Below are 26,627 nucleotides of genomic sequence, written 5' to 3' on the forward strand. Positions count from 1 at the left end.
TTAGAAATGATCTGTACAACTTGGGAGGGTTTGTGGGGAGGGAAAGTAGGAGAAAAATGAGGGAAGGGGTAACAAGTTAAACAAGAAATGTACTCATTACCTTACTTATGTAACTGTAACCCCTCTGTATATCACCTTGACAATAATAAAAACAAGAGTATCATAAAAAAGAAGAACTTGTAGCTGTTTATTAGGACAACTCATTAGACCTCAGGAAAGATTGCTATGAAAGGGAAAGTTATGTTTTCCACGAACACTGCTACCATTACATGTGCTGTTTCCTGAATGCATGAAATGAGGCAGTTCAAGAGGTCTCATAGTCAGCACAAACTACCTGGAAATTCTTCTATACTTTTACAGCCTTGTATATGGTTAGAGGTATTCCTTAATCTGAATGCTGTAATCTCAGCAGGAGATTTTTCTTCCTTTCCCACTTTCTTGGTACTCCTCTGCATTATTATTTCCTTAAGTACAAACAATGCTTATGTTACTTCTGTTTGCTTAGACTCATACCTTTTTTTTTTTTGTATCACCAAGAAATGTTTCCCTAGAAACTTTTGGAAGCTTTTATTTTGGACTCAGATTGACCTGGTTTGATGCTTGAGTGCGGGTGTGCGTGCATGCATGCATGTGTGTGTGTGTGTGTGTGTGTGTGTGTGTGTTTGTGCATGCACACGTGTGCATGTATGAGTACTCAGAGCCTGGGCACTGTCCCTTAGCCTTTTTGCTCAAGGCTGGTGCTCTACTGCTTGAGCTACAGCTCAAGCTGGTTTTTTGGTGGTTAATTGGAGATTAAAAGTCTCATGGACTTTCCTGCCTGCGCTTGCTTCAAACTTTAATCCTCCTGAGCAGCTAGGATAACAGGTGTGAGCCACCATGACCTGTTCTCTCGAGTGCTCTGGATCAGATATTTGATATCTCTAACTAAGTATTGCCAGTTGGAAAACTGAAGTCATATGCTTTATATCATTTGGGGAAGAGGTAAATATAAGCAATAATTGTATCATTGCATTGGTTATATTGTTTCCTTTCTATAAAACATTACTTGCTAGTCATCTATTTCTTTGAGGCATTTCTAGCAGCTAGTGGTAAACTCTGTAAAGATACCAAGCACATGTAAATGTGATTTATTGAGGGATTAGTAGAGAAAGTGTTGAATAAATATAGGAGTGGAGAAACAGGCAGGTCTCAGTTCTGGCTTTGCTGGTTCTCATATTTACTAGCAGTATAATCTTGTACATGATTAGTCATGTAGGAAAAACTTTATCAGAAAGATTGCACTTGTCATTGATGTCACTGAGCAAAGAGTAGTACCAGATTCTTTAGACATCAGAATCTTATGCAAACATCAAATGGGTTGATTTTAATTCAATCAAGAAAATATTTATTTTATTTATTATAGGTTATGTTTAGTAATACAGAAGATACCTATATATATATATATATATATATATATATATATATATTTCCTGAAGACAATTATGTATTTAATCACATCATCCCAAACCAAAAGGCTAAAGATCTGATGCCTAGTAATTCAGAATGTGATCTTCTTTGGAATAGGTTGTTCACCAAAGTAACCACATTACATACAGCTGTTTGAATGGGCCCCCAAACAATGTGATTGGTGTTCTCTTATAGAGCAGATTTCTCCCTCATATCCTCACAAGAATCAACTTTGCTGACACCTTCTTCTTGCATCTGTTGCTTGGAAAACTGTGAGATGATTGTGGATCAAAGTGAAGGTGAATATTTGTTTGTCAGTGAGGTTCTATCCTGGTGAAAGCAGACGTCTTTTTGAGAAGCAGAGAGGAGGGGAAAGGGAAGGAGTAATAAGGCAAAGTCCTTAAAAGGATCAGAAATAGTAAAAACTGGGAGTGTGTTAAGAACAGATCCAGAGTCCTGCTTAGTGGCTCTGAGGAAACATTTGCTGAATAAAGGAAGAGGGAAATGGTGAGGCTGTGTACTTTTACTGACCTGAGCAGGGACTTTAGTCAGAGAGAGGTTTGGTCTTCTGACCCTGGCTTTGCAGATCTTGTTGAGACTCTTTGTTTATAAATAGTAGTACTGATTGACAGATCAATGGTAATAACTACATGGAATAATTTATATGATGCCATATAGAACTTTAACATTCCATTCAATCAATATTGAGAAACTACTTTATGCCAGGCACTGTGCTAGACTTTAGGGGTTCAAAGATAAACAAGATCCACTCTCTGCCTCACAGAAACTGAGTTTCTAGGGTGAAAGCTGACATCTGAGCAGATGAAATGACTGCAATGCAGTATTATAAGGACAGAGATAGGACTAAGAACAGGGCAACATGGGAGCACAGAGTAAGCCAGCCAAATGATAGGATAGTATTAGGGAATATTTATTTCCTGGAGGAAGAGACACTGAAGCTTATACATGAACAATGATATACAATTAGGTGAAGAAAAAAAGGAAAGGAATTCCGTGCAGAGGGAGCAACAGACTTCCTTTGCAGCTGTGTTTTTCTTGTTTCCATGCCTGCGCGGTTCCCCTGCCGAAAATGCACTTCAGTCTGTTTGGTTAAAGCCAAGATACCTTTCCTAGTTCTTGTTGGACTCCAGAAGGCTGGGTTTTGCTCTGAATGCATTCAGTGATTGGCTAGGTTATCTTCAAAACAGACAGGCTTTCAGATCCCTTGTTGTGGCCAACTGTCTGATTATCTTACCCCCTTTCTCTTTCTTTCCTCCCTTCCCTTCCTTTTTTTCCCCCCTAGCAATACTGGGCTTGAGCTAGGGCCTTTCACTTCCTAGACAAGAGCTCTACCACTAGAGCAATGCTGCTGGGATCATGGGCATGAATCACTCTAGCTAGCCCTCCCTCCTCTTTTCATTAGACATTTTCTCTGTCTACATGTAAAACCATGTCCTAGGCTTGGAGATACTGAAGGTAAAAAGCATATTTCTAACTCTGAGAAGTTCAAAACTCAGAGCTAGAACAGCAGACTATGGCTCATTGATCTAACTTGTCTGTTTTTGTAAGTTAGTTTTATTGGAATACAATCATATCCATTTACTTGCACATTATCTAGACCTGTTGAGACCTGCAAATCATGAGGCTTGCAAAGTCTAAATGATTTATCATGTGGCCTTTACAAACTTAGTTTGCAAATCCCTAGTACTTATATCTAGAGGGGTGGTAGGAGCAGGAGGACATGGGCAAGGCATAGGTAATATAATCCTGGCACAGAAGAATCCTTATCTTATTTTTCTGATAAGAAGGATTATTACTAGGGGGAAAAAAACTGGCAGCTAAGAGTAGTGACAAATTAAGAGCTAAAGGACAAAAAGAGTTAAGAGGGAAGAAAGATGATTCTTGGCAGAGTGGTAGCATGTGCAAAAACCAGGCAATGAAAGAGACACATGTAGTTCCCCCTTCTGCAGAGAGCAAATGGTAGGAGACAGGGCTAGAAAATTAGTTAGGCTCAGGGCATAAGGAGCCTAAATATGAGAACTATGTTATGGATTTTGAAAATATCTCACTATCTCCCATAGGTAATTGAGAACCTCTGGAAGATTTTCCAGCCAAGTTATTCTAAAGCACATGTGTGCCTTAGAAGATCACTTTAGTTGCAGAAACAGTTAACATTTGCTGGGCGTTCATTCTGTACCAGATCTGTGCTCAATGTTTTGGCATGAATACACGCATATGAGAATGTATGCTGGAGAGCTGGAAGCAATAGAAAATAGGTAGGAAGGGGTAAGGCAAATCTCAGAGAGCAAATGATCTTCCTGAGGAAGATCATGGAAGGGTAGAGGGCCACACGGAAATGTGTGCCACAATTAGGAGAACTGGGGAACCCAAATGGGGTGTAGATCACAGTGAGGACTGGAAAGAGAAAATCAGGCATTGTAAAGCAGGCAACGAGAAGGGAAGTGAGAAAAAGATAGTGGGAGGCGATCCATCAAGGAGCAGATCCAGCTGACTTAAAAGAACAATTTTAGCCGAGAAGTTGGGAGGCAGGCTGGATCATAAAGGGGTTTAAGGAGGCAACTGGAAGGGATAAGAGAGAGGTTATTGATACTGGACACTTGCCTGAGAGTTCTGTCCTTTTAAATAAGAAATCAAATGTAATTCTGGCTGACTTTCTTAAAATTAGTCCATAATTCGGCAGTTTTAGTACATTTTCTGATTCATAAAATTCTTCATCCTAATATCTGGTCATTTAAAGCAATACTGGAAGATCAAATTATGCAAATATGCCGCCTAACTAAATTAAAGGCTAATTCATGTGAGCATTAGCATTATTCAAAAATGGGGCAACATATTTTAATGCTTAAAATTTTAATCAGAGTAACTTTCAGATGGAAGAAAAGGCTCTTTACTATCACTGGATTAGAATTGTGCCTAGCATCTTCTCTGAAACTCATCCTTTTGACATGGACATTCCAGCACATGCCCTCATTTCTGACTTTCTGCTGCACAAGCAATCTGTGTCTTCCAAGGCTAATGGGATATACAAGAACAATTAATAGCTCTGCCAGCATTAATACTGAAGCCTGCATCTTTAAAGAGCTCAAAATATTAAAATAACCACCCCCAAAGAACATTTCTGCTAGATTCCTCATTAGATTGATTTTACAGATGAGTAAGCCAAATCATAGAGACTGCAAATGAGAAGCTGTAGCTCAGTTCTCCCTTACCCTACTGCAAGGCTGCTGCTGCCTATTATATTTGTAATTAAGCTGTTGTCCAGATTAAAAATGACTCCCTTTTGGCACTGACTTTTATACAGCAACAGATTTTAAATGCAAATAGTTGAAAAAATTATGCTTTCCCCCAAAAGTAAGTTTGTAACTACTGGACCCTAATGAGTCTAGGAAATTATAGATGTACTTATAGATGTACCTCCTCAACCCAAAGCCTCTTCTATTTCAGAACTAGGAGGATGTAGGGAGCAGGCATTTTTCCTCTTAGTCCTGTGAAACTCAGCAACTTCATAAAAATTCCCCCAAAATATTTAAACAAGAAATCATCATGGGAATGATTAGTCTTACCATTTAGGGGCAATTTATATTTCTACTCTACAAGTTTAACTTCTTTCCTTGGATCATGGTATGCTACTAAGATACTTAAAAGGTCATTTACAAAAATCAGCCCAACTTCAAAGAATGTTCTGATTACAGCCAAGTTATGTAAAAGTAGAAAAGAGCTTTCAAGTCCATTAGCATGTAAAATGTGCCACAAAATGGGGGATAGAGTTTAATTAAATATGTACTTTTAGGCTCAGATCCTAAATATGTACTTTTTGGCTCAAATCAGTGTAGCAAGTGCTTTCTAAATGCAATCCCCTCACGTGTACAAAATGCCAATTCCCATAGACAGTATTGTTTTTATACCTTTCCCCAGCAAGGCTGTATTTAGAAATTTTAATCATGGTCAGATTATCCCAAGTCAACAGTAGATCCTTATAAAAATGAGTTGATATAATTTCATCCTTTTCCCTTTTTAGTTAGATTTTACAAATATAACTGTCAGCTAGTTACCATGGTAAGGCTATGAGTCAGTCCTCTTCTTAGTAACATAAATTTCTTATTATAGTTTTCAGACTATCAATCTACCACATGTTTTTATGTTATCAGCATCTTTTTTTACTTTATGCAATAACAGATTTTATATCTTGCATGGCCTACTGTAATTTGGTGTTGAGGACAATTGCTAGCAAGGACAGGTGCTAAACAATGATAATTATATGGGACGATGTAGGACAAGTCCTTGTAATATAATGTGTGTGAACAGGCACATTTGTATGTATGTAAGGAGGAACTCATGTATAAGGAACATGAAAATAGTATGATAAATTTGGATGTAAAGATCATATTTACTTTTACATTCTTAGTGTCTACTACTGTACTTGGAATATTTAAATAATATCAGCTGAATGCATGAGAGGAAACTGGTGCTATGTGTTCCCATTGGCAAAACCAGGATTCTACTGCTTGACACCAGAGGTCTGTCTATAATAATCTTGGTCTTATGCTAGAAGTTTGGTGAAAGGCAAGGAAACTGAATATACAGAATTGGGACTTCAGTAGCTGCCAGTTTAGTTGGGGGAGACAGGATACACACAAATGAAAACTTCACCGCTATTCTGGGGGGAGAAGGAGGCCATGACAAATACAATTTTTCTGTCAGATGTAACCAGTATATGGGTTCATAGGGAAAAAAGAGGCTGCTGTGGATCAAAGTCATTAAGGTAAATTAGGTAACCAGACAGGAATTAAGTTACATCTGTGGAAATAAAACATAAAGGGGAAAGAAAGGAAATAGGAGTTCCAGGAGGAGTGATGAGGGAGTACAAAGGGAATCGATGATTGAAGACTTAAAATTTAGGAAGCAGTCATCAGACTTTAGAAAAGAAAGATGATGGTAGAAACAGTCACAGACATAAGTAAGCCTGTATGTGTTGTATAAGTCACTTCTCCTACTTAGCTCCTCCTTGGGAAAAATATGGATGCTGAAACGTTGACACCTTGTATAAGTTGCAAATTCAGAAAATGAGGCTGGTGAGCAGCAAGCAGATATGTCAAAGCAGGAGGGAAGGACTGGCTAGGAAAGGAGCAGGCAGGGAGAGGCCTGGGGAAAACCTCATACAGATTCTGCTGCAAAAGGGATTTTGATTTTAACAGAGGTGTGGCATTCCCCCCAATTGTTTATGACCCGAGGAACTTCTGTAACTACTGTTTGATTGTTTCAATTTCTATTTATTATATATACTTCAGGGTGCCAAGTGCCGAATCCATGTGTTCAATTACTCTGCAAACTAGAATGCAAGAAATGCTTTATGAAAAAGTTTAGAATTTTATCCTGAACATGTAGAAAATATTTTCACATATCTAAAAAAAAAAATCAAGAATTGGTATTAAGAGCTGAAACGACGATCAAGAATTGACAGATATTTCAAAGCAAACAGGAGAAGGAATTCTATAAGTAAGCTATTAAAGTAAGACAACCATAATCAAGAAATTGTCTGTGTATAGTGTTTACCTATAAGAGTATGTAGAACAGATGGAGCAAAAATTACTTTTTAAGTCTCAAGCTTTCTACAGCTTTCTTTTATGGCTTTGCTCCCTTCAATAAATATTTTACTTTGAAAGTTACTTATATGGAGCTTTTAAGTTCACATTCATTAGTGGGATATTGATTAAATGAAAAATTAGCTCCTGAGAATGTTTCCTAAATAAAGCATATCTGTGCATGGATATACTATGATGTTTCAGCCAACATTAATTATACCCTCTTGATGTCTACTGTCTTGTTCTTAAAAGCTAATAAGACCTGTGCTACATCATAGTTAATAGGAGCGTGGTGCTTGTTGCTTTGGCAACAGGATGAATAAATGCAGGTCAGAATGTGCTTCAAGAAAAACAAAAGCTAGAATATGATACCAAGCAGAAACTAAGCAGGTCTAACAGATTTTCCACATTAATAAAATCTGTTTCTTCAGGTGGTCAATCCTTTTAGTATACTTAAGTTCATAATGAAATGAATCAGGTTGTGGAGATCAAATAACTTTCAGAGAGGCAGAAAATTGTCACATGACATTAGTAGGAAATAAATGGTATTTAACAACATGTAGATCAGTAATTGATGACACCATTTTATGGTTTGCTTCATGTGCATAGTTAATCAACATCTCTATGTGACAAATCAGAATTGTCTTTTTAAAAATTCTGTCTCAGGAAATTTGATTAGTTTGTCTGAATTGGCAATATGTTCTTGTTTTCTGGAAAGTTACACATAATACTTGGAATTAAACTGGAAGACAATCGTCTATGATTAAACCCCGATTTTGTCATGAATGTCTAGGAGTTTTTCCTCCCAGATATATTTTGGAGGATTGTGTATAATTTGCTCATGAATGTGTTTTACAATCTCTCCCCAAATTATTCTTATTTAAAATTTGATTAACTTTTCATTCAGTTAAAGGCTTTGGGGATTATATTTGATTATAACACAGAGAGGAAATGTTTGCTTGGAATGTACAGAGGGAAGTTCAGCTGAATGAAAATCTTTCCATGTGGCCAAATAACCCAGGGAATCCAAAAGTCTAACTTCGTAAGAACCAGAATTAATTTGTACCAGAATCAATTTGGACCAGGGCTTGAAAGATGGGAATAAGACATCCCACTTTACGCAGACAGGTATAAAGAAAGAAAGATTTTAAAATGTTCAGTAATCTTGTTATCCTGAAGTGACTTTCTTCCTGTTTGATAATTCCTTTAATTCTTAATGTTATCTACTTAGTGTCCCAAATCTGTCTGAAATCTGCTCAGTGTCCTAAGGCTTTTACAGCCATTGAAGAACTTTTACTTTTGACCTATTTCAATAAACAGAATATCTAGTCTAGCTAACTAGTGATAGCATTTGATAAGTACAAGAAAAAGAATAGCTACATATTTTGTTATTTAAACAACAACAAGCCAAGAAAACAAGACACTCATAAAGGGTTATATGGACACAACTACTTAAAGCTCATAAAACTTACTAAATTTGTCTTCTTTTTAACTAAAAAATCAATAGATATTTTTTGGAGAGGAAGTAGAAGTTTAACAATTTAAATAATCTTCAGATCTACAATAATCAAGAGAATCCTGGAGCAAAATAATCTCAAATGGAAATTAAAAAAAATTCTGACTAGCTTCAAATACTTTTATGAGAAGTGCTGGCATTAGCCAGCGGCAGGTGTCAGCCGTAGCATTTTATTTAAGGACAGCTATTAATTATTTCTACCAGCAATGTGTGTACTGCATGCCTGCATTATGTTCCCTGTGAATTTAGGGTTCAGTGATATGTGCAATGGGACCTTAATAGTAAGGAAAGGTAACAAGAGCTGTGACGTAGCTTAACAAGGAGCACTGATGAGCACTGGGGGAGGTATGGAAATGATTAGAAAGCTAGATTGTTGTCCACACACTGCCCCATCCGCCTTCGTGCCTGTATGCAGCACAGCAAGAAGTTTGCACACGCCTGGTTTCCACGGCATGGAGACCAGGATTCAGAAGTACATGAATGTACTGAGTGCATCAGCCCCTCTTCGTAAATACTGACACGCAATGGACTGAAGTGTTTGTTTTGCACAGAAAGTAACAGACAATGCTTCATCGTTCTTCAGTCGGCATGGGTAAGGAGGTGAATAGACTGACTGTATGAAACAGTTTGCTAATGAACTGGTCCTCTACATGATTTAAAATGCTTGTTGACAATATCAGGCAAAAAAAAAAAAGATCTCTTCACAATCAACACAACAAATTGCCTAATTAATCACTAAATGCTGATGCTCAAGTGAAATGATCTGCTTCAGGAATAACGGAATTATAGAAATGAATTCAGGAATTAGTGGAAGAGTGATATAATCTAACTGGGTATTCTAAGATTGCAGATTTTATTTTAAACACACACACACACACACCCCACCACACACAAAAGAATGCCAGGGAAAATATAAATGTTAAATCTTCTTTCACTGCCTATAAATAGTACTCTTACCGATTCATTCATAGGACACATGTGTAATGGATGCATACAGATCTCGTTTTGCAGTAAGTGTCTATACGTCCACACTTAAGTTCAGTCCTAAGGGCATCCGATTTTCTGATGCAGTCACACACAGAAATCGGATCGGTTTCGCTGCGAATCAGGCTGCCTCTGAGCCATGTAAGACACATAAGAAGCCAAGACAGACAAAAGGCAGCTCCGTGGACACACAGAGCATCTTACCATAAACTGCACATTGTCAAATCCATTAGCCATCAGGTGGTTCTCGTACTGAGGTAGCCCAATGCTTTCCAACCATTGTCCCACTGATTGCACAGGGCATCTAGGTCCTGTAAGAGGATGAAGAGGGAAGCGTTTAAGCAGGGAGTAGCCATCCACGGGGTAATAGCGGTAGTCCTGGGCTGAGAGGTGGCATTGCCACATCATGCTCCGGGGAAAGTTGCTATCAAAGGAGCCCGCCAGCTTGACAGATTAATGTTCTCAGCGAGACAGCAAAGTCAGAAGTGAAACATAGTTTGCCAGGCAGGCTGTGGAGAATGACTTGATCCTAGCTCCACATTTCTTACATATTAATCTTTACTACCGACCAGTACGTCAGACAGCCCCCAAAACCAGGCAGCAGAAGAAGGCATATCAAGCTGTCAGCTTAGGCTGGTCTGCCGGTTCTATGTGATTGCTGGAGTACTCCACCACGAGCCGTGCACGGCCAGCAGCCAGAATTCTTTTTATCAAGTACTCCTACACTCATCAGTATGCAGCTCCATGCGCCTCGCTCCCCCTCGCGCGCTCCCCTTCATTACCCAGCCCAGGCTACACCTCGCATTTTCAATAATAGCCATCAGATAAGGCAGGGTTTTTTTTTTTTTTTTGTCTGCAAGCTGTAAGCCTGCTGCTGCTGCTTCCTCCTACACGCCCATCCAAGCGTCAATCTTGAATGATGAGAGCAGTCAAAACAAATGCAGAAAATAGCAAGACTCAAAAGCAAACCAAAGTGCTTAAATCTGAATTGAATCTTCATACTGGTTATACATTACCGAGGTATTTGTTGTGGATTTTTATGGTTCAAAAGACACCAGGAAATGCAAAGCCTGAACTGTAGCTTAGAACACAGCTTCCTACAGGTTCCTTTCCCCATCCCCATTCTCCTTTTCCTTTCTTTTCTTTAAAAAAAAATTGCAACACAGATTAATGTTTCTGATCTAAAGCTTTACAGCATTGGAGAATTATTATTCTTTTTCTTTACTGTGCTAGATCAAAGTAAATCTCTCAGATTTTTTTTCTTTTTAAAATACTGCAATATACAGAAACTGCATTGTAATCTTAAAGTCAAGATAATTCATTCCTTAGTTGCCAGGGTTTCTTCCAAACAAAAATATTATTAGGCACAAGAAATTCCTTTCTCCTGGTATTTATAACCCAGTCTACCAGGGTTACCATTCTAAAATAGCTATAAAGGTAATATTAACTGGGTAGAATTTTTTTTAATGAAGAAGAGCTCTAACCAAAAATAATTCAAGAATAACAGATGTAAATGTGCGAGTTTTGCTGAATGGCAGACAGACTGAGTAATTTATTTAATAATTGGGAGAAGCTAGAGATTAATAATAGAACCCAAAGGACTACATTACTGGGGCTCATAGACTCCTAAGACACAGGAAAGAACTTGCAGAAAGGTTGAGATTTCTTTGTAGCAGTGTTCCTGGAAGAATTACATCCAACCCCTGCTTGAATGCTGCCTGTGACAGAGCTCTTACTATTCATCAAAAGCTTCCCTTTATTAGAGATATTTTACCTCCTACCTTCCTCCCACTCTCTGGCTCCAGTACTTCCTCTGGAGTCACAGACTGAGAAGTGTGCCTCGTCCACATAAAGTGTCTTAAAAATTAAAGATAACTTTCTCACCCCCACCTCCAGAGCAATGTCAGGTACCCAGTAAGTGCCCAGTAAATATTTATTGAAGAAATGAGACATCATTTTTCTGTTAAAATTTTTTTCCCTCTAAATCTCAGCTTTATTGGTTTTCTTCTAGGAGACATTGTCAATCTCTCTGGCATGCAGACAACAAACCTGAAAACAGTTCATACTCCTCTTTCACTGCAGACACCATTTCCCACATTGTAATTATCCCTAATCACAGCGTCACCCCTTGTAAACCTGTTTCCGGTTTTATATTTATGGAAATGCCACCTACTGTAACCTATGTTAATTTTGTTCCCTTGGTTGCAGCCCTCCTAGCCTAATGCAACAATAGCTTCTGTAATGGTTTTCTTGCCTCTGACATTTCTAAAATCTAGTTTAGATGTGGTATCTGTATAATCAAAGATACAGTTTTGATGATGACTTCCTGTTTCACAACTCTGCTGGGTTTTGCATTGGCTCCTAAAGATTTTGATGACATTTGGGGTCTTCGCAGTGACTGTCAATCATCTCGCTTTATATTCTCTCTACCTTCCCCAAATCCCCAGCAAGTCGGATAGCATCTGGTTTCCTAAGAGAGCCTGTAATATGCTCTGGTTACTTTTCATTATGTCCTCACATTTTTGCCCCACATGTTGGCTTTCGGTTTAATACCATTTTCTTTATGAAACTTCTAATTCTAAGAAAGGGATGATTCCCCTCCTTCTCTGTCTTAAATGGCATTTTTTGACCTTCTATCATGAAGTATTTTCTACTTTCTGTGATCGTTCTTTACATAAAAGACTCATTTATTGAATATGAGGAATATGCCTTGCTGGTAGTGCACATAGTAAGGATTCTGTTTCACTTGCTAAACATTATGATGTAATTTTACAATCCAATCTCCACGAGGTCCTCTTATTTTCAGATTTAGTACTTTTTATTTTTCTGTCCCATCCCAAGTCTTGAATATTTTTACTAAAAAGAAGATTTTTTAGTTTTTAAATAGAACTTTCCTGTCTGAATTTTTGTTCATTATCGTTATCCCTTATTAAGTGAGCCTCTCTAAATGGATTGCATTGTATTCTATTAGAATTGATCCTTGATTGGTTCTAGCTTTTTTAAAGAAGATCAGAGGATTTGTAGAAGTGCATGAATCTGTTTTAGTAGATGCCAGTTGCTCAATATGAGCAACTGTATGAGAAGCTGTTTGTCTAAAGTTGTTCCCATTTCAAATTAAAGTTAAATCTTAATTATAGCTTGTCCTAGGATCCTATTTGCAATATTTCTGTGTCTAGTTTTATGCTGTAGTTTATTCACCTACATCAAGATGGAGTAAACATGACAATGGTGAGTTTTGGCTTCACCAGCTCTTCAAATCCATTTTTCTTTTCTTCTTTCTTTCTTTTTTTTTTTTTTTTTTTGGTGCCAGTCTTATGGCTTGAACTCAAGGCCCGGGTACTTCCCCTGAGCGCTTTTTTTTTTTTCCCCTCAGGCTAGTGCTTTACAACTTGAGTCACTGCTCCACTTCTGGGTTTTTGCTTATTAATTGGAGATAAGAGTTTCACAGGCTTTTTTCCTCCATGCTGACTTTGAACTACCATCCTAAGAGCTCAGCTTCTTGAGATGTAACCTAGGAACTAAGTGACTAATAAACCACAAATTTCTAGCTATTAATCATTGTTAAATATGTGAATGAATTTACTGGAAGTGACTCTCCTCATATTTTGATTTTTCAATAAAGAGTGTTTGTTTCAAAGTCCAGACTTTTGTGTGAAAATATAGGTGAGAATATTACTAGTTTTTTTTTTTTTACTAATTAACTAGTTTTTAACAAATCTTTATATAAATGTTTTGAATTCTCTAACATATTCAATCCTTCAATTTGTGTGCAATAGTTCTCTTATTTTTGGGACCAGGTACCTTGGCTCATACCTGTAATCCTAGTTTAATTCAAACAAAAGTTTATAAGCAACCCCATTGTAACCAATAAACTGGGCATGGTAGTAGTGTCATCCTAATTCCTTGGAGGGTGGGGAATAAAAATGATTGGAATTCAGGCTAGCCTGAGAAAAAAACATGAGTCCTTGTTTAAAAAGTAATTGAAGCAAAATGGGTTGGGAGTGTTGCTCAAACTATAGAGTGCTTTGTTAGCAGGCACAAGGCCATGAGTTCAAACCCTAGCATTGTGAAAATAATGACAATGATTTTAAAACTCTTATCTTGGTAAAAGGGTAGAATGCAATAAATTGGGAGAGGGGGAGGTAGAAAGAAGTGCTGATGGAGAGAGAGGAAAAAAAAACCCAAAAAACTTCATAATGGTGCTGTTTTCTGTTTTTGTTACACTATTTTCTTATTGGTCAAACTTCTGGTTCAGACCTGAAGATTACTTTCTCACAGTCCTCACTTTATATAAAAATACTTTCTTGAGTCTTAAAATACCATAAAACATGACAACATGTTATTGGGGGCAGTACTTCTTTTCAGCCAGAATTTCTTAAAGTTTCCAAAGTGGTCAATGAGGAGGGAAAGGATAAACTGCCAGTACTGTGGTGAGAATAATTGTTTGCATTTATGATAAGACCAGGAATCTTCTTTGACATGTTCTTCTAAAACATAATTCCAGGAGTTCTAATTCCAGAATGGCAGTGTGAGAAACTAGTCAAATAAACATAGCTGCTAAAAACTGAAGGAAGAAGCAAGACAAAACAAAACAACAAAATCAAAACAACATCCCCAAACTCCAAAACCTAATGCTACAATTAAAACAATCATTCAAAGTTTCTGCAGTATCCTAAAGCAGATAAAAACGTAGTCAAAATATTTTATCTAAAATATCCAAAAGAATAATATCTAATATCTAAAAGAATAATCATACCTTAAGCTATAATTATAAATATAATTATATTATAACAATAGTAGACAGTATACAGTTACATGAGCAAGGTAATGAATACATTTCCTATTGAGCATTGTTACCCCCCTCCTTTGTTTTTCCCCTACCCTCCTTTCCCTTCCACATCCACCACTCCAAGATAGGGACACAAGTGGGTTTTTTCTTTATTGCCATTGTTTCTAACATATTTATAATGTACCATGTGATTTTTCTGTTGCGTTGTATGCTCCTCCCCCACGGCATAACCCTTGTTTTCACATATTTGATGTCTGTACAATTTGGGGAGGGGAAAGGAAAAAGCAAAATGTTTAAATAGGGATACAAGTTGACCCATTGTAACATGAGATGTACAAGGCATTGTTGAAAAATGAACTAAAATATTATTGGTATTTAAAATACTATCATAGCTAAAACTTGGTGAGATGAGAACAATTCTGTGGCAGATAAGCCACGGACTTGCTCCCCCACCTCCAGCCTGAGTCCACTCAGAGGAATGGTTTCTGCTCTCCTCTGCTTCCAGCTAAGTGGTACACATCACATCAAAAGTACAGGTCAGAAATCAGAACAGAACGTAGAAAGTGGCAGAAACTCCCGTGCTCCTGGATTGGGAAAGTCAACATCGTGAAAATGGCAATTCTTCCCAAGGCTATCTACAAATTCAATGTGATACCTATCAATATTCCAACCTCATTCTTCAAGGAAATAGAAGAGGCAATCCAAAAATTCATATGGAACAATAAAAGACCCCGAATAGCAAAAATGATCCTCAACGGAAAGAACACTGCTGGAGGAATATCAGTACCAAATTTCAAACTCTACTACAAAGCCATAGTAATCAAAACAGCTTGGTACTGGCACAAGAACAGACCTTAGGACCAACGGAATAGAATTGAAAACCCAGAAATGAGCCTACAGACCTAGAGCCATCTAATCTTCGATAAGGGAGCTAAAAAAATAGAATGGAAGAAAGACAGCCTCTTCAGTAAATGGTGCTGGCAAATCGGTTAATCACTTGTAGAAAACTAAAGCTAGATCCTTATATATCACCCTGCACCAGAATCAACTCCAAATGGATCAAAGACCTCGGAGTCAAAGCAGACACTCTGAAAACATTACAGGATGGAGTAGGAGAAACCCTAGGTCTCTTTGGCACAGGCAGAAATTTTCTTTCTTTTTTTTTTTTTTTTTAGAAATTTTCTTAATAGAGACCCAGAAACACACAAATCAAAGAAAGGTTGGACAAATGGGATTGCATGAAATTGTAGAGCTTCTGCATGGCAAAGATCAATAGAAAGCCCATGGATTGGGAGAAGATCTTCACTAGCCATACAACGGACAAGGGTCTCATATCTAACATATACCTGGAATTCAAAAAATTAAATCCCCCAACAACAAATCCTCAAAGAAACAACTGCCCAATAAATAAGTAGGCTGAAGACTTAAAGAGAAACTTCTCTGAAGAGGAAAGAAGGATGGCCAATAGACACATGAAGAAATGCTCAACCTGTCTAGCCATAAAAGAAATGCAAATCAAAACAACATTGAGATACCACCTCACCCCAGTTAGAATGGCTAAAATCAAGAACTCTAATAACAACAGATGCTGAAGGGGATGTGGACAGAAGGGAACCTTACTGCATTGTTGGTGGGAGTGTAAACTTGTTCAACCACTTTGGAAAGCAGTATGGAGGTTCCTCAAAAGACTCAACATAGAGCTCCCCTGTGACCCAGCAATCTCCTTTTTTGGTCATTTACCCAGATTATCACAAACAAGACCACACCAAAGCTACCAGCATTTATTGCAGCATTATTTACCATAGCTAAGATATGGAACCAACCCAGATGCCCCTCAGTAGATGAATGGATCAATAAAATGTGGTAAATATACACAATGGAATTCTATGCCTCCATCAGAAAGAATGGTATCACCCTGTTCCTTAGGAAATGGAAAGACTTGGAAAAAAATATATTAAGTGAAGTAAGCCAGGCCCAAAGAAACATAGGTCCCATGGTCTCCCTTATTTGCAATAACTAGTATATGTCTGAGTTGCAGAAAAGTTTAGATAAGTTGATGTTAGGGAAATGAACCCTAAGATTTGTATTCAAATGTTTTTTTCTTTCATGCGATTGTTTCTAACACATTTATAAGATTATTTCTTTGTTGCTTTGTATGTCCCTCCCCCACAGTATAACCCCTGCTTTCACTGTATTTGATGTTGGTATAATTTGTGGAGGGGAAGGGAAAAAAAAAACAAATCATTTAAATAGGGATACAGGTGGACCCATCGCAACAATGAGATGTACAAGACGTTATGTCGAAAACGAACTTTACAGCTTTGGTGGGGGGCGGGGGATTGAGTGGGGGGGGGCGGGGGGAGGATGGGAAGGGATGGGAAGGGGAAACAAAGGAGGAGGCTACAATGCTTGATAAGAAATGTACTCATTATCTTGCCCATGTAATTGTAACCCCTCTGTACAGTATTTTCACAATAAAAAAAAAAAAAGGACAGGTCAGCCAAGCCCGGTGGCTCACATCTATAACTCAGGAAGGCAGAGATCAGGATTTTGGCTTGATGCCAGCAGTCTGTATATGTGATTCTTACCTGGTCATAATGACATCCCAGTTACAGAAGCATAAACAGCATCATGTCCAGACCAATAGGAGTATAAGTGCAACTCAAAAACATAACAAAAGCAAAGGGGGCTGAGGCTCAAGTGCTGCCTGGCAAACACAATACCCTGAGTTCAAACCTCAGCATTCCTTCCAACATTCCCCTCCCCCCCAAAAGAAAACAAAAAAAGTGCAGTCCAGCCTTTCCAATCTCCATGAGTGAGAGGTCAAGGGATTTCTTCATCTACCACCCAGCCTTGTTTCACAGATGGAGAACCTGTACCCGTTTTGATAGGCTGGGAGCATCAGGTCACTGCCTCCTTATAGGGTGGAGGTTTCATGCTGAGAAAGGTAAACCCAAAAGACTAGATGATTATTAGGATATTTAATTTTTTTTTAAAGTTGTGCATGCCAAGCATTGGCAAGGATATGAATCAAGTGACAATGCAGGTCAAATAAGAGTCTCAAACACACTGGTACAGATATAAAATGTTATATCATGTCAGAAAAAGTTTGATGGTTTCTTAAAAAGCTAAATATACCTCTGTTATGTGGCCCAGCCATTCTACTGCTGAATATTTACACAAGAGAAATGAAAGTATGTGACTTATCGAGACTTGTATATGAGTATTCACAGCAGCTATCTTTGTAATAGAAACTGGAAGCAGCCTGTGTTCAACAAGTGGACATACAGATATAGCATGTCCATATAATAGACTTTCATCAACAATGAAAATTCGACAGTTGATGCAAAGCATGATATAATTATTTTGGGTGGGGAGAAAACTGGACCACTCCCCAAGAATATACTTCGTGGATTCCATTTACATACAAAGTTCTGAAGGGCACAAACTCATCTGTAGTGATAAAAATGGGGATTATTGAATATCTGGGAATGGGAGAAAGAGGTTGGGAGGGATTAAAAATGAGTATGTGAAAACATTTGGGGCGATACATATGTTCATTTTCTGGAGTGTAATGATTTTTTTTCTCCCATAGTTGTCCCAATGGTTGAACTCAGGGCCTTGTACTTGCTTAGCTTTCTTGCTCACAGCTGACACTCTACCACTTACGCTACATCTCAAGTCCAGCTTTTTGCTGGCTAATTGAAAAATGGAGTCTTGCAGACTTTCTTAGCTGGGTCACTTCATACCTTAATTCCCCAGGTCTCAGACTCTTGAGTAGCAACAGGAGCATATGATACCCAGATGTGGTGATAATTTTTTACAGGTGCACTTGCCAAACATCGAAGTACGTACTCTCAAAGATACATATTTTATTTTAGGTCAATTATGTGTAAATAAATCTGGTTTAAAGGTTTTTAAAAGGCAAAATGGGAAAAGGAAATAAAGAATGATGTGGAAGGAGAGTTATCAATCACAGAATAGTGAAGAGGTACTTGAAAATGAAGGAATAAGTCATTCTGGTATTTAGGAAAGGAGAGGAAAGGAGAGTGCCAGGCAGTGGGAGCAATATCCTGCCAAGGTGGTTGGTCCCATCAGGGGAGGGACCAATCATCTGACAGGATCTGACCTCAGTCTCACTGTCTATTTCAGAGCAACTGAAAGCCTGCGGAGATGAGATAGATGAATTCTTACTCCAGGACAGAGTCTGGAAACTGTTACACTCCTATCGACATACATCCATGATTTTAATATGATGTTCTCAAATTAGTTCTTTTAAAAGTCGAAGGTAAATAACATTTGGATTATTTTCAGAGATCTCTTAGTTATTTTTTCATCAGCAAAGAAGAAAATACTTCTTTCTGTACTTCAGGAAGAAATAATGAGAAGTGGGAGAAGGGTGCTTTCCTCTGGTGCTAACAAAGGGCGAGGCTGCACTTCTTGGATTGCAGCTGTGGGGGTGGATTCCCCATGGTACTCTGCCAGTCTGCAATGGGCAGAGCCTATACAGCCTGGAGGGTGGGCGCTCAGCCCCCTGGGCCATGCTGGTTGGGCTTGCTTCTTGGCTTTCCTCTATTTCGATATTTGTGCTGTGATTTTTTAAAATAGGAATAACAGAAAAGGTACTCCTCTTCTGTTTGACCAAATTTCTGTGGCGTTGTTGCTCTTTGGCACAGTGGAGACACTTCACCTTATCTACCTCCTGGTAATATTTGAAGTTGCAATGAAATAACATAGGTGAGAAAGCTTTGTGATGCAGAAAGAGCTATTTTAATAATGGAGACCTATTATTATCTGTCCCACCGGGCGAGTATACATTGAGTTGTTCATTCAGCCCCTCAACCAGGGAGATTGGACTTGAGTCATCAGGGCTTTTCTTTGCTCAGTTCTCTTTGTTTCCAACAGACCAAAAAAAATTCACAGGGTGAGCAATCTGGCTAAATAATAGAGGAAAGCTAATTGTACTATGGAATGAACAGCAAACCCATGATATCATTAAGGGCTTTTTATTATCTAGTATGTACCAATGGTCAGGTTTTCAGTGCCAAGCAGCCTGGTATTTGCAATCCATCTGAAGGCAAAAAGAGAAGAAAAAAGTGTGGGTCTAGAAATGGCAAGAAAAGATGGTTTTTATTCCTAGCTTCATGATTAACCAAAAGGAATGATCGCTTATTTATTCCACCATATTTCAAATAGGGCCTGGTTATGTTTAAGGGTACGATAAATGTTGCATATTGGGGAGAGTAACTGCCCAATCAATTGACAACGGAAGGCTCTCCATAAGCCAAGCTTCCTGCCTTGTGTGTACTGCAGATGCAGAAACAAGACATAATCAGAGTTCTCCCCAGTAGGACAGTGTCAGAAAGATCTCTGATATACAACTCTATTTTCAAGTAGAAAATAACAGTACCTTATTTTTTCCCAATCCTAAATGTCCTCTGAGCTGAGAATTATAAACCATACAATCATGTTCCTCAGGAGGAAAAACTGACAATGAAAATTAACAGAAAAAGAGATGATAAAGATGATGCCTTTTGGGGCTGGGAAGGTGGCTCAGTGGTAGAGTGCTTGCCTTGCATGGCTGAGGCCCTGGGTTCGATTCCCCAGCACCACATAAGCAAAAAGAAAAAAGTCGGAAGTGGTGCTGTGGCTCAAGTGGTAGAGCGCTAGCCTTGAGCTGAAGAGCTAAGGGACAGCGCCCAGGCCCAGAGTTCAGGCCCCACGACCGGACCCCCCCCCAAAAAAAGATGATGCCTTTTCTATTGAAAAAGACATAATTTTTCTGGAACCCCAAAATAGAAATGCAAAACAAAAGTGAAGAAAAAGGACAGACAGAAGACAACAGACAGAAGAAGAAGAAAAGGGATTACTTATTCCAGAAATTGTAGAAAATGGGGGTCAACAGAGTACATAAAAACCAAGATTCAACTAGGAAAATGTTCCAAGATCATGCCTTGGTGTGATCTAAATGCGAAGGGAAGCCGGGAGCTCAGATTTAATTTACTCTAAGGCTTTGCATTTTATTTTGAACTAAAAAACTTCATGGAGCACTTAAGAAATACCAGCCTTTACTAAACAGATCTGACAACTTATGTGCTGGGGTATGGTCTAAAATAAGAAATGAAATTTAAGCCTAAAATGCTAAAATCTTCTGGCAGAAAACAAAATTTATATATATATGTATATATATATGCCATACCTGATTGGAAAAATAATAGTAATTACCATTGATTTCATTCTTATGTTCCCTTCTTTTAAGGTTTCTGGCTAGTGTTGGACTCCTCAATGAGAGTCTGAGAAGAGCATTAAGGCACTGAGGCCTCTGTGTAACAACCGTAGGGTTGGACCAGTAGAAGGAACCTGCCCTGGCCTCAAGGATCTTCCAGTTCTGGGGGAGACAGCTGTCCTGCAGGATGAACAAGGCTATAATGGAGAAGCGTACAAGATATACAAAGTGTAGAAGGAAGAGATGGATGCTTCATTTAGTTTGGATAAAGAGCTTACACAGGCAGACACCTGACATGTGACTTGAAGGAGTTTGTGAGGCAAACAGAAGGTGTGGGGCAGAGGGAACAATGCATGCACAGGTAACGACACATGACCCAGGAACTAAAAATGATTCATTATTGCTGGGATTCAAAGGTTTTATGCTCATGGGGGAAGAAGGGAATCTGTGAACTCAAATGAGGGCAGGACAAGTAGATAGGAGACAATCAAGGGACTTGTGTATCAAGAAAAATGACAGCTATTATTTCCTGAGAGCAGGGGCCTGTGACCTAATTTTTCTTGCATCACTTAGAGGACATAGGGGATGAACTGACAGGAGAAATTAGAAATAGGGAGCTATAGGAAGTCTATTCATCTTTCACTCTTAAGGAGCAAGTAAAAACAACTTAAATATTCTAAGAGATCATCTCAAGGGCAAAGGAGACCCAATCACTTGGAACCTTCCACAGTAAGCCCTGGTTCAACAACAATTGCATTTCCTGCGAAAGAAACTTGGTCAGTGGTGCCTTGATTGCAGAAGGTAGACTGGGCATTGATTCTTCTAATAGGGAAGACTGTCTAATGATTCAAACAGAGCTGGACACTCACTGTTGCTAAAGGAACAATGTCAAAACTCCAAGTGTTCTATACCTGCATGACAAAGTAATGAAAAAGAAATTGTGTGCTTGTATGGAAATGTCACAATGAAACTCCTATGGATAATATATGTTAACAGAAATCATTTTCAGGGGAGACCATTTTCCTCCATTTTGATAGACAATTAAGACAGGCGTTGTCTCTTCTCCTTATTGTTGAGAGACAGAGGTTTCCCTCTCATTGTCTTCTTAGTGCCTAAAACAACTTTTGATACATAGGAGTTCCACAAATACTTTGAGAATAAAGTTTGATACCAGGTAGCTAAAAACAGAAATTAATAACTTTTTCAAAGATTTTGCTAAGAGGACTTAAGGTATTGATAAATATGGGAAGTGCTGAAATAATAATTAGTATATAATATGCACTAAATAAAACATTGAGTGAAAATATCAATAAATGTAGTCTATAAGCGTATTAGCTATATTTATCTACAATCATCATAATGCATGTAATAATATTAATAATAATTGGCTCATGCATCAGAAACCAATGTCAAATAACTGTCTCTCTAAGTACAATCTAAAAGCCATGCTCTTAGAAGAACTTTTAGAAGAAAGCAATGGCTTTCAGAAGAACTCAGGAAGAAACTCTGGGTCACACTTAACACCTATGGTTCTTTGGCAGAGCTCTATGATGTGGTCTGAATACAGAAGAAATACTTACTTCTATTTGACTGTTTTGAAAATGTATGGGAAAATACTTGTTTTCTTTTTTGACAAAGCCAACTGATACATCTTTAATTTCTATGAAGAAGAGTCCCCAAACTCTTTTTCCTCAAGGGTATTGCTCATTTCTATTTTCTGCTAAATGAAAGGCTAAACACTTGTTTTTCTTAACAGCCATTAAAGCGTTCTTTAAGTAAAGGTAAGATGAGCTTTGAAAGAATTTGAACTTTGTGTCAATGCAATTTTCACAGTTAAGAAAATCTCAGTAACTTCATATACAGAAAATGTAACCTTAGTCATGTCAAGGCATTGATGAAACCTAATATAAAACAAAAAACGAAGAAAACATGGAGCTGGCTTAGAAATGTTGAATTAATATACCCAAACTTTTTAATTCTATGATATAAGCACATAGTTATGGAATCTAACATATAAACAATGAGATTCAGTGACTCAGAGTCATGGGGTGAGTATGCTCTCTTCTGCTTTCCCTACAATTCAGAACATTCATATGCCCAGGACAGTTACAGTCACGGCCAGGCAGCCATACCTCTCTTCTGATAATGACCCAATTTTCCTTGTGGGATTAATCCTAATTAATCCTTTTACTCACTCTTAGTTACTGTACTTTGACTTACATTTGATATGTAAAGAGGCTTGGAAGATTCCCCATTGATTCTTACTTCCTGGTCTTAATGGCTTTGTGCAATTTCCTCCCCTTGAGTAATTAACTTCTGATCAATGGAATAGCTAAGTATAAGCTTTCGAGTTAGTATTTTGTAATCATCCTCAAAATTACATTGCAAAATGTTTACCTCCCCCATGCGAGGAGAACTTCTCCCACACTGGCTTTGATAAAGGTGATGTGTTGAAAACCATGGCAAAGAATGGAAAACTTCTGGCCACCAACCAGCTAGAAAATGAGTCCTCAGGCTAACAACCCAAAATGAACTGACTGCCGCCAACCACTAGGTAAGCTAGCTGCCAAATGGTTCTTTCCCCAGTAGAGCCTTCAGGTAAGCCCTCATCCCTGGCAAACACCTTGGTTAAGGCTGAAGCAAGGATCCCATTAAGCTACACCTAGATTCCTGGCCCACTGAAACTGGAGATTTTAAAAAAAGTGGGGTTTTAAAACTAGTTTTCTTGTTATAAATTATTATAAACAGCAACAAATAATATATATCTGACCATTTATTATGCTTCCTTGGCTAGAGTGTTTGACTCAAGTTGAACAAATGACCCAGTTCAGAGAATTTTAATAAAACCACTCCCCTTTCTGTATATTCAGAAAATAAAATTGTGAAGACATTGGGTTTGTGGTATTGTCAATCCTCTAAAACTCAAGAACTTGGAACCTGAGAAGGAATCCAATATGGAGTAGAACACAGCACAGACATGGATATAGGTGGGGTATTAATAAACTCAATAGGAACAAGTTATACTTGAAACTTGAATTTCCTGTGACTAGTTTTTGATATACCCCTTTATATTTTGTATATGTGTACACAAAGGAAATAAGACATCATTTTATTTCCTTCATGTATTTTAATATATAAATAATAATGATTGATTTAATAAAATTTGTGATCATTAAAGGAAGTCTACTGTAAAACCACTAGACTCTAAAATAAGTTTTTGAAAAATAAAAATTACGGGTATGGGAATGTGGCCTAATAGTAGAGTGCTTGCCTAGCATGAATGAAGCCCTCATGCATGATTCCTCAGTACCACATACACAGAAAGAGCCAGAAGTGGTGCTGTGTCTCAAGTGGTAGAGTGCTAGCCTTGAGCAAATGAACTCAGGGACAGTGGCTAGGCCCTGAGTTCAAGCCCTAGGACTGGCAAAAAAAAAAAAAAAAAAGCAAGCAAATAAAAATTACTAAAAATCATCTCAGAAGCATTGAGGGAGCTAACAGTGAGTGGAGAGAATAACAATGATATTACTTTGAATTCTAAAGTCACTGTGTATTTTGTTTTCTTAAAATAATATACAGATAAAATTTTCAACATGCTACTTTTCACTGCATTCACAGACCTTTCTGTTCCATGTTAACTTCTTCTACCACCAACTAACTTTTTAAAGTGCTCATGGACAGTTAGTAGTCTAGTAGTCTTCTTAGATTCCACTATGGTTACATTATTGTAACAAATGATGATCACAGCTTAAAATTTTATGTAAATGCATCTGTTGTCAATTTCAATTCATATGTTTTATTTAATTGACCTTTTCTTTTTCCATTGACTATGATACTTTGATATTCATTTTTGTATCTTTTGTAGTAATGGAACTTGGACTCAGGGCCTCAAACTTGACAGGCCTCTACCATTGAGGCCTGCTTTTCTATACTGGTTGTTTTTGAGGTAAGGACCTCTCTTCCTACCATAATATTTGTCTGGACCATGACCCTCGTATTTTTTGCTTCTAACTGTAGCTGGGATGACAGGCATGTGATGCCATTTCATAGAGATGGAGTCGTGCAGACTTTTCTGCTTGGACTGGTCTGTAACCATGATCCTCCAATCTCAGCCTCCTGCATAACTAGGATGACAGACACACATCACCATGCCCAGCTCTTAGTTAAGGGTGCCACAATGGTTTCTGCAACAGCAGGCCCAGATTTGTGATCCTTCTGATTTCCTAGCTAGGATTACAAGTAGCTGTGTCATGAAGTAGCTATGTGATCCTCTCAATTAGTGAGGACTACAGTCATCAGTGCCCAATTGTATTTTTATCTTGAGTTTCTAATTTCTTCTTTATTGGCTTTTACCAAGCTAGATTCCTGTTATAGAATGCCATTTTTATAAAAATTAATTGTTCTGATAAAAAATTAGTTGACATGAAATACTTGGGTTATATTTTATCAGCTAAAATAAAAGGACATGTTCTTATCACTAAAACAATGTAATTTTAAGTGCTGTCAATTTTTGTGATTGATATTTCAAACAGCACAAGAAAAGTTTCTACAACATTTTGAGTGTTATTTTTTTTCTATTATTTTCATATTTGTCTGTTGTGTTAATTGTATTAACATCAAATATAATTCAATTGAAAGTAGACTTTTACTCATCATTCACCCAATGCATTATAGATAGGTACCTTAGGACTATACATGTAGTAAAATAACAACGATTTTTTTTGTTGTTTTAGGTGTGTTTTAAATAAAATACAAAAAATTGTGAGATCACTTTTTTTTTCTTTCGGTTGTGTGGCTTGAACTCTGGACTTGGGCGCTGTCCCTGTGCTCTTCAGTTCAAAGCTAGTGCTCTGTCACTTAGAGCCACAGCACCACTTCCAATTTTCTAGTGGTTTATTGGAGATAAGAGTCTCACAAACTTTCCTGCCCAGGCTGGCTTTGAACCTTGATCCTCAGATCTCAGCCTCCTGAGTAGCTAGGATTACAGGAGTGAGCCACTGGCACCAGGCAGTGAAATCACATTAAAGTGCTAGATAACTGTTGATCCACTTACAACTTCTTAATCATTAATAATTACACCTTATATTGGGGAAATAAAAATAATAATAAACATGGAGATAACAATAATAAAGATGTTAGCAATGATATAATAAATCTTAGGCTTTAACACTCATTTAAATAATGACAGTGATTCTCAGAATCAAATGCATATTATGGATAATTTATTATAGAAAATGGGGAAGATGCCTAAAACGGAGGCAATTTCCTAAAGGAAATTCCTTATTTTTTAATTTTTTTTAACCACTTTCAAAAAGTGTATATGTACTGGTTTGACAAACTTGAAAGCATCATAAAATAAGAATTACCAGATTGAAAATGTCAGGGCTTTGGGCAAAATTGAAAACACCATAACATAAGAATTTCCAGGTTGAAATATCAGGGCTTATTTGGGAAGGTATTCTGTACCCCAAAGCCCAGGGATGTTGAATATTTTGAACTGAAGGACACAGGAAGGCCCTCAGAAAGAAGGTCTTTCAGCAGCTCTCCTAACTTCTGTTTTTCCTCTTCCTTTTCTACCCTGAAGCTTTCATGAAACCTAGGAAGGCCTGTGGCTGCTCCTTTCCTCAGTAAAAGGTTTTCATATGACATCTTTCCTGGCATATGAAGGGGAAAGTATATCTTAGAAGAATCTGAGCAAAGAGACCTTACTAAGTCCCTATGGCTTAATATTATTTTATACAACCCTTTTACTAATCTACACAACTTTCCCCTTTTTATCAAATGTAAGCATAAAAATACATTTCTCTACAGCTTATTTTGGGGGATACTTCAGAACATCTGTTACATAAAATAATTAAAATGATTAGTAATTTTTTTTTTTGTAACTGACCTATCTTCTAAATCCATGACCCTTGTGATGAGTAAGGAAAATTACTACTTTTTCTCTTCTACAAAAGAAACCATGGCTGTCTTGGTTCTCAGTGTTTTGCTCTTGACTAAAACTTCATCAATTTTCAGATCAGTGTTCTGTCTCTCCAAATCCCCAGCCATCTACTGAACTTTAAT

At 37.7% G+C, this 26,627-nt stretch overlaps 1 protein-coding gene across 15 annotated transcripts in view; it reads right to left on the bottom strand.

Moving 5' to 3' along the window:
* Anks1b (ankyrin repeat and sterile alpha motif domain containing 1B) overlaps window positions 1–26,627 on the bottom strand; it is a 972,026-nt gene that overhangs the window by 370,596 nt on the left and 574,803 nt on the right. For 11 of the 15 annotated variants that reach the window (XM_069990836.1, XM_069990828.1, XM_069990821.1 and 8 more), the window contains exon 15: window positions 9,754–9,860. In XM_069990836.1, coding sequence (XP_069846937.1) covers window positions 9,754–9,860 — 107 coding nt within the window. Of the gene's footprint in view, window positions 1–9,753; window positions 10,299–26,627 lie in introns of those variants that run through there. The other 4 variants (XM_069990844.1, XM_069990854.1, XM_069990874.1 and 1 more) reach the window with 3 other exon arrangements.

This window comes from Dipodomys merriami, unplaced genomic scaffold, assembly GCF_024711535.1.
Source record: "Dipodomys merriami isolate MVZ:Mamm:240054 unplaced genomic scaffold, mDipMer1.0.p SCAF_10, whole genome shotgun sequence".
NCBI classification, from domain to species: domain Eukaryota; kingdom Metazoa; phylum Chordata; class Mammalia; order Rodentia; family Heteromyidae; genus Dipodomys; species Dipodomys merriami.